General features: G+C 33.8%; 2 protein-coding genes across 2 annotated transcripts; both read left to right on the forward strand.

Annotated features, from left to right (window-relative positions):
• Nucleotides 1–3,804: 3,804 nt before the first annotated feature.
• LOC111382631 (flowering-promoting factor 1-like protein 3) lies at nucleotides 3,805–4,548 on the forward strand. The gene has a single exon (XM_023006653.1). It carries the CDS (start codon nucleotides 3,919–3,921, stop codon nucleotides 4,237–4,239), a length of 321 nt encoding a protein of 106 aa, XP_022862421.1. The 5' UTR covers nucleotides 3,805–3,918; the 3' UTR covers nucleotides 4,240–4,548.
• A 4,951-nt stretch (nucleotides 4,549–9,499) lies between these two features.
• On the forward strand, nucleotides 9,500–13,767 carry LOC111382629. The gene is made up of 5 exons (XM_023006652.1): nucleotides 9,500–9,956; nucleotides 11,300–11,383; nucleotides 11,558–11,902; nucleotides 13,322–13,457; nucleotides 13,554–13,767. The coding sequence occupies exons 1-5, from the start codon at nucleotides 9,791–9,793 to the stop codon at nucleotides 13,750–13,752; spliced, it is 930 nt and encodes a 309-aa protein (XP_022862420.1). The 5' UTR covers nucleotides 9,500–9,790; the 3' UTR covers nucleotides 13,753–13,767.
• The last annotated feature ends 296 nt before the right edge of the window (nucleotides 13,768–14,063 follow it).

The raw sequence follows: 14,063 nt of genomic DNA on the forward strand, positions 1-14,063 counted from the left end.
CTTCATGTAGACACTGGGGCTAAGGTCAAGAACACCCAAGTAAAAGTAAATATTTAACAATAAACAATCAAGAGTAAATACACATGCGATGACGATATATTATAGGATAACACACATATATCTTTTCAAAAACACGTTCACACAAAACCACAGATTAATAACCAAGTTAATCAAACACACGGCCAACATATATGCAACAAATGCATAAATGACCCCACAAAACGATCTCAACACACTTATTCTATCTCATTCCGTGTTGCTCACACCTCGAGAACACACATCTCCTTTCATCGTTCACAATGCCCACTAGATTGATCACTTAACTCATGTCTAACTTGTAAGTCATAATAGATCCTAAGTCCACGAGATAATCCTCTATCACAACATCACTTCTCACAACCTATGTCGATAATGAGTCCCTACCTAACAGAAGTGATAAAAGTGACTCTCCCACACTCCACCTAATCAGTTTCTCTTTACAGATAAAGGATTCTCGACATTAATCACCTCTTCACTCGTGATCCAAATGTCACACTTCATATTCCCAGTACAAACCACAATGAACCCCTAGGCATCTATACTCTACCTCACCAAAAGACACACAACACACTACTAATACATCCTAACCCATTATGCATTCAAACAATCACACCAAGTAACTATATTACCTCAAATTCATGCAAATGCACATATCAAACACATATGCAAAAAGGATCACACACAGATGCACATACAGTAATTAGGTTTACTCTCAATCAACCTCATTAGGGTCATCACTCGACCCTAAAGCCAAATTTGTCTCACCTCTTATTTTACCCTTCTGCTTATTCTTCTTCTTGGGATAGTCCCTAATAAAGCGCCCAAACTTACCACAACTGTAACACCTTCTATCACTAAACTTGTCATGTTCATTGCCCTTCTTCTTATTACCCTCATCACTCGAGTCACTACTCGAATCACTACAATCTTGAGTTCTAGCAAAATTTATTTGCTTAAATTTCATCCCACTCCTCATCATATTTAACTCTCCACTCCTATTATCCTCTTTATCAACCTTAATCTCCATCTCCTTACTCCTAAATGAGTCTATGACAATCTAGAGTGTTAAGGTCTTCCTATCATACTTAAATGCATTCTTAACATCTCTATATGAATAAGGCATAGAATTAAGCAAGATAATAGCATTATATGTTTCAGAGACATTTTCATCACAATTAACAAATTCTTGAACTAATTTATTAAAAACATCCAGATTGTTGTCAAGATCTTTTGAAGGATCCATTTTAAAGCTAAAAAATCGTTCAAGTAAGTACAGCTTATTAGTAGTAGACTTAAGCAAATATAAGTCCTCCAATTTTTTTGAAAGTTCTTTGATAGAATCGAGCTACTTTTCTCAAAACAGTATCAGATAGGTGTAAAATAACTGAAGTGTAAGCAAGTTCATCATATTCTTCTTTGTGCTTCTGTTAAGTTTGTAGGAATTTTCCATCTATGGCTTTTAAAACTTTTTGTTTGATCAAAATACCCTTTATCTTTTGTTGCCAAATTGAAATATCCCATTTTCCATTAAAAATTCCAACTTCAAAGTGTGAAAACATTTTAAGAAAATAGAACAACCAAATGCACAGATAGGTCACATAGTTTTCCTACAATCGCAATATATAGCGTTCTAGATTTCTAGGGTTTCATAAGATTTGCGATCTTAGAACAAGAAAATGTTCGAACGGGTCAAGTCAAGGTGTTCTAATATGATAATCAATGCAACACGCAGGTATGTAAATAGAAGTTCGAATTTTCATGCAACACAATCTCACACAGTGACTATAGGATAGTTGAAGCACAAAATCAACTACGAACTTGCAATCAAAACTCAACACTTCAAATATGGCAAATAAATTCTAAATTTTTAGCACAAGAAATGTTACCCCTTCACGGTAACGACAAATCTATTGTCACCCCATACGATAACGCGTTAATGCTGAAATTTAAATTGGAATAAGTCAATACACCAGAGCGGACCAATCTGAGTTCGTAAATTATGAGAGACGTGAATTTATCACTTTTAGACCACCACTATTCATCTTAAAATCTTTAGAAACTACAGCAACTAACAAACTATGATTGAATCCCGAATGTCCAAAGAAGAACACTGTCCAGATTCTACTGCACAATCTGAAACAAAAAACTAACAACACCAAAAATGTTAGAAATATGGTTCGGAATAAACTGGTTGAAGAGACCTCCTCCAAAAACTGCCGCACGCGCCTCCAGTCTCTCTGCGTGTGGGTTTCACGGGCCGTCGTCAGCTATAGCGCCTGACGGCCAAGACTGCCTCTAGCTGCACGTCACATTAGTGGTATTCATTTCCCCAAACTCCTTCTGGATTGATCAAAAAACACGAAAATTGGGGTTGATTTTTACAATTTTCTGGACAAATTTTCGATTTGATTTTTGCTTCGTTTAAGTAGACATTCTGGACTTTTTTGGTATGTTTCATAAGCCAAAATCACCAGCTCTGATACCAAATGTTGCGGAAGCTCTCTCTAAAAATTTTCAAATCGGTGTTTTCTGGCCCAGTTCAATTTACCTTTCTCTACCAACAACCAATCAAATCGGCTCCGATCCACAACCAATATAATTCACCTCGATTGCTATTCAATATTACCCACAAAAGATAAGAAACAAAGATGATTTGTAGTCACATACGCAAGGAGAAAACATCACAGAGTAGGCTATGAAGAAACCACAAATTACACAAAGTAATCTAGCTTTTTGGACACTTCAAGAGACTGTTTTACACATTCTTTAAGGGGTAGCCGAGTTCTTCTTGTTTTCTCACAAAAATCACACAAATCGTACAAGAAAGTGGCTATGGGTTATTCCTTATAAATATGTTAGGGTTACACTTTTAAATTGGACCATTAAGAAAGCTAAACAGGCCAAAATTCAAGTTATCTAAGAGAGAATACAATTTGACCGAGTGGAGCTCATGGATTTGGTTGTTGGACTTATTTCATTCATTGGCCTATACCTATGAAATATATTAACCCACGTTAACATTATAGAACAAGATTTATTGAGTATCAAAAACGCAACACTTCTCTACTCCTTTCTTGTGTTATTTGAAGACTTCTATAGTTTACTCGAAGATATGCTCCAACAATCTCAAATCGTTATTTATATTTTTCATTAGCACCACCGTTATCTTCGCTTTTAAGTTTGCTGCATAATTTCGCATTTGGCGAGCATTCCAACTGGGATAAGTGTAAAAAGTAAAATTTTAAGACTTTTTTTTTTTTTTAATCGACCACGTACAACATGATTAACGAGTTTTATATTTTATGTAATTCAATCTAAATAACCCACAACGAAATTGTCCTAATCACACTTCATCCAATTCTTGTAAACTTACTTTTTCATTATTCATACTTTAATCTTATTCCTCGTAAAGAACATGAATTACAATTACATATATATCAATATAATTGAAATCTAGCAGTCGACAAATCCAATCGCAATTGGATAAAACTTTAGATATTCGATAGGCTAGGGTCGTTAACATACATCTTTCATGTCAGTTCTTTTATGCAAGGTATAATTCTTTTTGTATTTGACAGTCTAGAAAAGTGCGATAATAATTTTACAAATTTTTTCTCTTCAAAAATGAAAGATTCCCAAAGAGTGGGCTTTAAAAGGAATCAGATACAGAAACTGGATTCTTCTCAATCCAATTAAAATTTCCCCCCACAAATAAGGTTGTAAATATGTGCCCACAAAGGCCCAAAAACGTTGTATCTACACCCAACCCCCATACCCTATTGCAAACTATACCCAAGTTTTTGAAGTCCTATATAAACTGTCGCATCCCCCATGTTGTCCTAAGACAAAACCTCCACTAAATCTTGAGCTGCATTGAAAATGGCTGGTGTATGGGTGTTCAAGGATGGCGTCTACCGACTCGAGAACCCCGGTGATGGCCAGGGCTCAAATGCTCGCCGGAAAGTGTTGGTGCACACGCGGAGTAACGATGTCATCAATTCTTACGATGTTCTTGCAGAGAAATTATCATCCCTTGGTTGGGAGAGGTATTATGATGATCCTGATCTTCTTCAGTTTCATAGGAGATCTACAACTCATCTCATTTCTCTCCCTAGAGACTTCAACAGGTTTAAGTCCATGCACATGTATGACATCGTCGTAAAGACTCGCAGTGAATTTGAAGTTAGAGACGAGCAATAATCCGACTTTAATCCTTTCACGTGTTTAGTAAATTGGACTGGGTATTATGGAAGTGATGAAGGAAAGAGACACGTTCAATATTATCCAATACTATATCCCAAACTCGCATTTAGGATATCTATGCTTTCCCTTGTTTAGTGATTTTTTTTTCGTTTTTCACTTCTTTCCTTCAAACTTCAGTTCTTGTCTGAATTGAGTGTCTTTCTAGTCGTCTCATATGTAGTATGCTTTAAGGGTCGTTTGGCATTTGAGTCCTGTAAAATGTGTACAAATTATTCTGTAATGTAAATTGCTTGTGTTTGTACGTTCTTTTCTCAGCTTTCCTGCCATATTTTCGCGTAAAGACGTGCAACCGTCTGATAAACCATTAACCTTTTTATTAACAACTATCATCTAAATGATTAAGACGTTAGAAATGAGTAATTCTAGCTGCATCCGGTATTAACTCTTCTTCATAGTCAAGCATGTGTAACCTGTACATGGGATGCTATGAAGTTACATTAGACGACTAATTTATCTATAAAAAACTTTTGACATATTTTGAATGGGAGGATTGGACGGATTGGAAATGAAAAGTTAAAATCTTATTCATTATACAGTTAACTATATTATTCTTAACATCTATTCAATCGCTATTTAGAGAACGTTGGACATGTGGTGAAAATTGGAAAGTCTTCGTAGTTTTAGCCCAGTAGAAGTGCAATTATAAACTTATGGGAACTCTTCGACTAGATTGTTTGTAGGTTCCTTGTAGTTTTTGGTTTTAACCATGGAAAATTAGGTTTAGGTGGAGTCTGGAGATATGAAAATCCCACTTAGTAAGCATCAATGTTGTTATAATTTTTTTTAAAAGGGCGATGAATGATGAAAATTTGTTCGATATCCATTCTATTTATAAATAACTTTCTCTCTCTATTTACTTTTGAGTCACGATTTAGGCAGTCTGAGAAGGAGGTATATAATAATACAAACATGGGAAATTCTATGTGTACAGAATTTTTCATCACAGGAGAATTTCAGATACTCACCTGGGGAGTGGGTCCCATGTAAGTAAAATAATCCAAAAAATTATCTACCCACCCCATGCTATGTGTATTCTAAAGGGGGATGTAAAAAAAAAAAATTTTTACAAACATACTGTAGAATGTACTATTTGCTGGTGAACTGTGAAGGATTAAAATTACAATGTACTGACAAGTTGACCACCATTAATTTGCCTTTGACCACCAAGATTTTGGTTAGACTCCTCCAGCAAAATATATATTCTATTTTAGTAGTTTTAATGCAATTTGCAAGGATTCGAACCCATACGCCTCCTTTTAAATTATATAAAACTTGGCCACTATGTTACATGGTGAATTATTCTAAAAAACTATATATGTTTAGTTTTAGTAAAATAATTATTATATTTAATTTTTATTTTTTTACAGCTGACAGTCAAAAGTCAACGGCCATCTGTGCTCACTTAAAATTCTGGATCCGCCACTGAATATCTTTATGAGTTAACACGTTTATATCTTTTAGATTTTAATACTGTATTAATGATAGTTCTATGTTAATAATGATTTGTATTAATTCAATATTTTACAAGAGAAGATCTTGTAATAAAATAAAATTCTTTAAATTTATGCAATTGTGCATTACTTTTATGAAATTTAATAATATTTATTATGATTCACATTTAATATTTTGCTTAAAATTTTTATTTATTGTTATTGTTGACCACGTAGGTGCTTTCTTGCTCAGGATAGCAAACCGTTAGTCATCCATGGCTTTTTTCGATGGTGGTGAATACGGTCACGAGTACTTCGACGACTAGCTGAAGGAAGAAAGAAGCACCCTTTAGATCCAAAGATAGTCAAACTAATTGTATGTTAAATCAATAAGATTGCATTACATTCAAATGAAAATAAGTGTGAGTATGTATAGGGGGATGTGAATCTAGGACCATTTGATGAGGGACAAGTGGCCGCATTTGCCAGTTGAGGCGTCCCCTCCTAGATGTCAATTAGCCAATCTATAGGTGGGCGGACATTTAATGCTCCATGATAATGGATTTCGTGATTTGACATTTTGGCGTCTGCTGTGCAAGCATTAAGCAATCAAATCAATCGTACGGATCTTATTTTATCTAGATCTTTAAAGATTTTGCACTTAATACACGTGAGGCGAAGTGATCTTAAACCGCTTCAGCAATGATGATTCGCCCTTCGACTTGTTTTGTCCCAAGGCAAATCACAACGGGGCTCAGATATGTTTGTAGCCACTGCGCCTCAATGCTTCAATGTTGATGTGGTGCGCCCATTTATCTGTCTGCCATGTGGGCTAGATTCTGGAGTCTCTCTGTGAGAGGCACAACAATTATAGTCTCAAAAATTTCAGTCAATCCATGTGTTAGTGTTAAGGGCCAAGTTACAACGTTTTGCTAGGTCGTGTCACCAAATGGAATGCTCGACGGAATCGGTCCCCCCTTTTTTTCTTTTCTTTTTTTTTTCCCTCATTTTTATTTGGATAAATTAATTATTGGCTAGAAGAAGGGGTGCACCGCCCTAGCTAGTCCCTTTGGTATTATATGCTTGTCTAATTTGGCCGATCATTGAATGTAAATAAATGAACACATTTTATTTTATTTTATTTATAATAATAATTATTATTATTATTTTTTTGTGGGGATACTCAATCATATTTGAACTATAAAAGTCGGAATGAGAATCCAAACATAATTCTAAACTTACTTCAAGTAATAAGTTTCAATGAGAATATAACGTGTTGTTAAAAAAGAAAAAAAAATTGAAATTTTATTCATTGTGATAAGTTTTTCTTCCCAAATTCAAATTTAACTTACGAGTATTTTTGGGCTAATATGATTTTTAAGGTCTCTTCAACGTCCCTTTCTAATTATTGTAATTCAAATATTAGAATAGAGTGTGTCAATTTATAAGTATAAAATAATAATACAAATCTTGCAAAATATAAGTCGAGGCTTAAGTCTAAAAGCATGTTTTGTAGAGATTTTAATCCAATTATCATCAATTTTTTTTATTTCATTATTCCAGCCGTCATTTTTGAATTCTTCTCTCATAAATAGGACTCACTTTATCTCTAACGGTCAAAAAATCAATTAACAAAATTCTTACCAAAAAATACTAAGTCACATCTATTTTAATTCATGCTTTAATTAAAATTTTATTCTAAATTTACATTTAAAATTTATATTTTGGGTTAGTCGAAGTAAGACTCAATAGAGGACTCTATTGTGCATATCCATTAAGTAGAGGGCTTCTCTGCAATTTATTTAAAGTTAAAATTTACACCAAAGTGGTTTCTAATTCTTCTCAGGTCCCAACCTAATTCCTGTTTGCGGGGACAAACCTCATACTACCTTCTGAATAAAATAAAATAAAATAAAAATAACCAGCCAAAATTTGTTACACATGCTTGTCAAGAACATATGACTAGATAAAAATCGAAATACATAATCACTGCAATGAATCATCGGAGTAAAAGTAGCGAAAGAAAGTCGAAGCGTGTACAGGGAGGAATCATAGTTTTTATCCTAAGTTGTAGTCCAATTTTACTCCTTCGAAGATCAACCCTTCCATGTATATAGGATAACACTATTTGTACACAACCATTTACACAGTTTTTTACACACTCAACACTTGGCCGCCCCCTATTGGAGGGGCGGCCAAGTGTCGAGTGTGTAAACCATTGTGTAAATGGTTGTGTGAATGTAGCATGGTCCATGTACATATTGTACATGTTTGATACATTAATCTAATACTCTATTTGACAATTATCATTTGAAAAAAATAGGACTTTAAATAATAATTTTTAGAAGAACGTATGGTTAACAAGTAGGAATAAGTTTGCATTTACGTCTAAAATATTTCATTATGTGAATATGTGGTTAAAAATAAGTATGTAGAAAAAAGAGTATGAATATAATAATTGTCAAACATAGACTAGATAAAATTGAAAACGTTGAGCAAACGAGGAAAGTGCTTAATTTATCGGTTCTAATATTTTATTATGTTTCTTCTATTGTACCAAACATGGATTAAAATCAAAATTTTAACAGATTTGATAAAAGTTGATGAAATTTATGATTAAAAAATTGTGGATCTGATGAAATATATAATTAAAATTAATTATTGACTTTAACTTTAGTAAAATCTGGATTTCAATTTATATCAAACACGGACTATATATATTTATGAGTTGTTGATAAGATAAAGTGTAGAATTTAGGTGATCGTATTACTCAATCATGTTTATGCCGAACATTGATTGTCAATATTTTATAATGATGGGATGTTAGAAGTTATGAACATTTATTTTTCTTAAATTTGCATGTTGGTTGTTGAGGTTTTAATGATTTCATGACCATTGCTATTTGACGTAAAGAAAATAAATGAGTGAAGCTGAAGCATCAAACTACTCTTGTCAAATCTCTTAAGTTATCTATTTTCTTTTCTTCCCTTTTTACCAAAAAGGCCTACACATTACTCCTATCAATTATGTAACGAGCCAACATCTTTGTCCAAATTGTTAACTTACGTATTGTCCACTTTGAAAGAGTTTAAGTTTATCTTATCCCTCATAACTTTCTGTCTTGACCACAAGATTCAAATCCAAAACAGTGGGACTTATGTTGAATTCTGAGAACTCGATAATCTTACAAGATTCAGACCCAACGATATGAATCGTTGAAAAACCTGAATATTGGTCAAATCACTCTCAAAACCGATTAGTCCATCTCTAAATCACTTGACTCACTTCTCAACTTTTATATTTAATTAATTTTACTACCTATTGGATCTTGCCTCAATCACTTATTATTGATTCTTTATTTTGACTCGATCAATTATTACGGGTTGGATAACTCCCAAAACCCTTTAGTCCATATCTAAATCAATTGATTCAGTTTTAAAATTTTATATTTAATTAAATCAATGATCCGAATTTTAACAACACCAACATTGTTAACCATTATTATCAAGTTTGTTTGTACAAATAATATATTTAGATCTTTTGTGACGGACAGCCTGAGACAGTAACGTTAGAACCATAATTCACACGCGCACGTGCGCCTACACACATTTACGTATACACACGTACAAAACACTGTGTTTATAGCCACTTTCATGGGTCCCACCACAGGGGAGGCTTCCCTAACTGCAGTCACCGATTTGCGTTTTTTCCTCTTTAATTTTTATGTAAAAAATAAAAATAGTTAATTATATAGAATCGCTTATGAGATATAATTGACTTTTTCTCTCTCTCTCCCTCCCCGTTCCACTTTTTGGGCTTCAGCTCTTAAATCACAAATTCACACATATAGACACTGATATCCATGTATATTTAATCTGTATCTATAGACCGTGAAAAGAGAGAGGTTGTTGATGGGTTGTACTTCTTTTCACGCTCTCTCTGTCTAGACCATTTTCGTTTCTATCTCTAGACTTTTGAGCTGATATGATGATATTTAGTTCTGTTTTTTTTATAATTTGAGCCAGTTTCGTTTACCATCATAATTTTTTTAGAGAGAGATGGGGGCATGTGTTTCTGGACCTAAGAATTGTGTGGGAGGTAAATCGGGAGTTCCAAGAATGAAGAATAGGAAGAGAAGGAGAGTTATGAAGAGAAGTAATCCTTATCATGTATCTGATCGATCGTTGCCTTTGGATCGTCCCTTCAACAATCCCACTTTCCATGGTTTTTTCTCACTTTATACATATGTGTGTGTATTTTTCATATTCATTGATTCAATTATGTATATCTGTGTGTATGAATAGTTGTTTTGTGGCTAGTTTGGTGGTGGGTTGGAGAGTATTAATGGATTAGACAAGAAAAAAAAAAGTTAAAATCTCGTTTGATATTTGTTCAATCGCACCCAAAAAATATTGATCGAGTTCGTATTTAGGATTGTTGATCTGGGGTTATGAATTATTTGAATGCGTGGAATTTCAATGATTGACAGTCTTTAAGTTGTACTGCATTGTGAAATATGATTAAATTTGGGGAACAGAAGACATTGAAGGTAGATGATTTTTATTGGAGATATTGTATTGTTTCGAGTTATCAATCTTGGATCTAGCTATGAAATGAAGGGAGGTAAAGAAAAATGATTTGTGTAGCCGACCCCAAAATTTATTAGGAACAAGAATTAACATTACATATAGTTAATGGGGAAAGGGAATGGGGCTGAAGCAGTTTTACTAATGAAGTTTTGGTTTATATATCATGCAAAAATAAATCTACTTCCTGGAGGAATATAAGACTAGTACTCGAATGAAATTGAACTTTTGGGATCTGCATGATGACAGAAAGTGGGAGAAAAACGGAATAAAAAATTCGGGGATTTAAATCTCCAAATTTTGTTTTCGTAATGACATTATAAAATACAAATTGAGATAGAACTAATGGAAATATACTGCTCGAGATCTTGAGGGTCATTAGACCAAGGCTTAAATTATGATTAATGGGAGGAAGCCCCTTGATCGAGCTGTAAACTTGTTAACTGTGAATTGTTCGATTATGTTGTTTATATGTGGGGGTATATAGACAACATCAGTGTTTGACTCGCCCTTGATTTTAAAACTAATCAGGATTGAGACTATCTTTTCCCATTGGTTGTATATACTTATCTTGATTTCCATCAATTAAAAGTCAAGATAATTTTTCAGGTGATTGGAGATGGATGATCTATTAATGCTATCGATGGAGTTTTTTGAACTGCGTGTGATGTGAAGTTAACCATTCTGCAACAGTTCAATTTTCGGGGAGACATGAGAAGAGATTTATATTGTCATTTGTCGATTACTTAAATGATTGATTTATGGCTTATACCATAGTGATGATGTGATATAGTCACAAAATAGTAAAATCAAAGCTATTAATGGTAGAAACTGTCAGATTATAGCTTGTATCACTGAAGTAAACGAGAACTTTTAATCCATTGCTATTTATCGCAAATCAAATACCAATCATTTCCTCATCTTTGAAGTCACTAGATTTTGCTTGATTAAATTTATTCACACTTGCAATGGCACTCACAGGAAGTGTTGAAGAAGCCTGGTTTGATTCTGCTGCAGTACTTGAATCTGACTGGAGTGATGAAGATTTCCAAAGTGCTCCCGATGGTACACTACACTTAAACTTTTGTTAATTTCATCCTTCTTATGCCTCTAATAATAATAGCATGTTTTGTAGCACTTAATAGTATGAAGAAAGGAAAAGAAGTTATATATTTTATTAATTATATTGTCCACTATTGCTTAATAAACGTGCACTAATACTTATAATAAACTATACAGATGTGCTCTCTCTGAGTGGCTTTGATGGGGAATCATTAACTGGTCATTCTGCTCGCAACTCAGTCAGTGAAACAGCAAGAGTGAAATCTGATGGAACTATAAACGAGATAAAGCCAGTGTTCGCTGATGAAGTCTCCTCGACTTCTGGAGAAAATGCTGGCCGGGAGGGCAGCTTGTTGGACAATTGCGGAATTCTTCCACACAACTGCTTGCCTTGTCTTGCTTCTGCTGTCCCGTCAGTTGAAAAGAGAACATCCTTGAGCTCTAGTCCTCCAAGTACAAGGAAAAAGGCTGCCTTGAAACTTTCTTTCAAATGGAAGGAAGCACATCATAATACGACTTTGTGTGAGTACAAATAAAATTTATTACATTGATTAATTTTGGCACGAATTACATAGATTCAAATCACATGAATATTACTGTTTGCATTATAATTCTTTTATGTTCTTTTTCATTCTTAATTATGTTATAATGAATTCTTAGATCGTACATTTCAGTCTTGAGCTTGACTTTTGTCCATCCAACTGTATTTTTTCCGAAAAGGGAAAAAAAATTATTGTCACAACACAAGGAAGGAACAGAATATTTTATGGAACATTTTTGCTGTCTTATGCTCTTGTCCATGTTTTAGTTTGTTAAAATGCTCGTTTTCTTATTGGTTTAAACTTCTTTTTGTATTCCTGATGTTAAATGTATTCTACCACACGTTTTTCGTATAATAGAGTCACTCATAACATAAATTTGTGTAATTCTGTTGGGTAAGTATAATAACATTATTTCATCCTGCCCATTCATGTGGAACCATTGTTTGGGTACCACACTGGAAACTCTTGAGATTGAACTAGTAAATATTTGTCTGAGCTGATTCAAATCCATCATAGTAATGTATTTTGAACTTATTGAGGTTCCAAGATGATTATTTTATGAATTAAGCCCCAATTCCAATTGTGAGAGAAATACTAAGAGCCTCTTTGGTTTGGATTAAAATCTAATTTTAATCTAAGTCAAAATTAAGCAATCAATATTAACCATATCTTTCATGGGTTCCACAACTTTTCAACCACACATTTCAAAACATTTATCACAGTCTACTAAAAAATCTAATTTTAATAGCCACCAAACACCCAAAAAAAAAAAAAAAAAAAAAAAAAAAAGGCCTCCCCTTAAAAGGAATATTATTGCAACCTATGATACAGTGGATAAGAGAACACTATGACTAGGCTCCATACAGTCCAATAAAGGTTGCTATCGTGTAATTTTTTTAGTTTTTCCACAGTTTGTGCATCTATTCAAATAATTTGCATAGTTGTTGCATTACCAGGATAATCACATTGTTGGCATCATCTCTATGGATTTGGTATTCTTAGTACTCCAACTTGCATCATAAAACAATATCATTACTACAACTCAAAAGGGATGAAAACAAGTTCCTTTGGTAATTATTTTGTTGAATTCTTCGTAATGTACTGCTAGATCAAATTTGCTGTCCACTTTCAAATTATGGTTTTAGTTCATGGAATAAAATTTCAAAATAAATGGAAGTGGTGGGTCTAGGTATTGATCTTTTCTCTTGGTTTGTAGATGGTGTACAAGTTTCTTCTTCTTAAGGGATATAAGCAGGGGGAAATTATTGGCCATTTGTATCGTAATTTTTATTATCTATGCATGTTTTATATATTTATTGTCAATACAAAATTGTCGTGGACTGTTAGTGGGATTGTCAAATTTCAAAGATAATCATTTTCAATTTATGATTTATTGTAGTTTCTTCTAAGGCACTTCTGCAACGACCTCTAGCTGGTTCGCAAGTGCCTTTCTGCCCCTTTGGAAAGAGAGTAGCTGATAGCTGGTCAAACATTGAGCCAAGCACTTTCAAAGTGAGGGGAGAGAATTATTTCAGGTGCAAGAATGTACTCATTTCTATACATTCGAGTGTACATGAAGATTTGTCAAGATATTTTGTATTTACGTCTTCCATTGCAAATTTTCTATGCAGGGACAAGAGGAAGGAGTTTGCTGCTAATTCTGCCGCGTACTATCCTTTTGGTGTTGATGTATTTTTATCTCAGAGAAAAATTAATCATGTAGCTCGGTTTGTGGAACTTCCCATTAGTGAATCATCCAGGATACTTCCACCTATTCTTGTTGTCAATGTTCAGGTATTCCCACTTTTCAGGATGTCTGCACTCTTGTAAGCTGGCCGTAATATGTTAGTAGCAGGATTTGGTTAGTTAGACGCTAATTTTTGCCGTTTTACAAATACCAGTAGCTATGGTATGACGCACAATTTAGCTAAGAAAATTTGGAAATATGCATACATATGATGCATGAGAAAATAATATAATTATAATGTATTGATATTCATACAGAAATAAATTGCAGAAAATAATTTAGTAATGAGACTCTGCAGATCAGAGCTTTTGTAGGTGGCCAGGAAGAGTCGAAAACCTTTTTGGAAAGTGGATTACATGGCACTAAGCAAATGCCCATGCTAACCAACATTATT

This window comes from Olea europaea, unplaced genomic scaffold, assembly GCF_002742605.1.
Source record: "Olea europaea var. sylvestris unplaced genomic scaffold, O_europaea_v1 scaffold2540, whole genome shotgun sequence".
NCBI classification, from domain to species: domain Eukaryota; kingdom Viridiplantae; phylum Streptophyta; class Magnoliopsida; order Lamiales; family Oleaceae; genus Olea; species Olea europaea.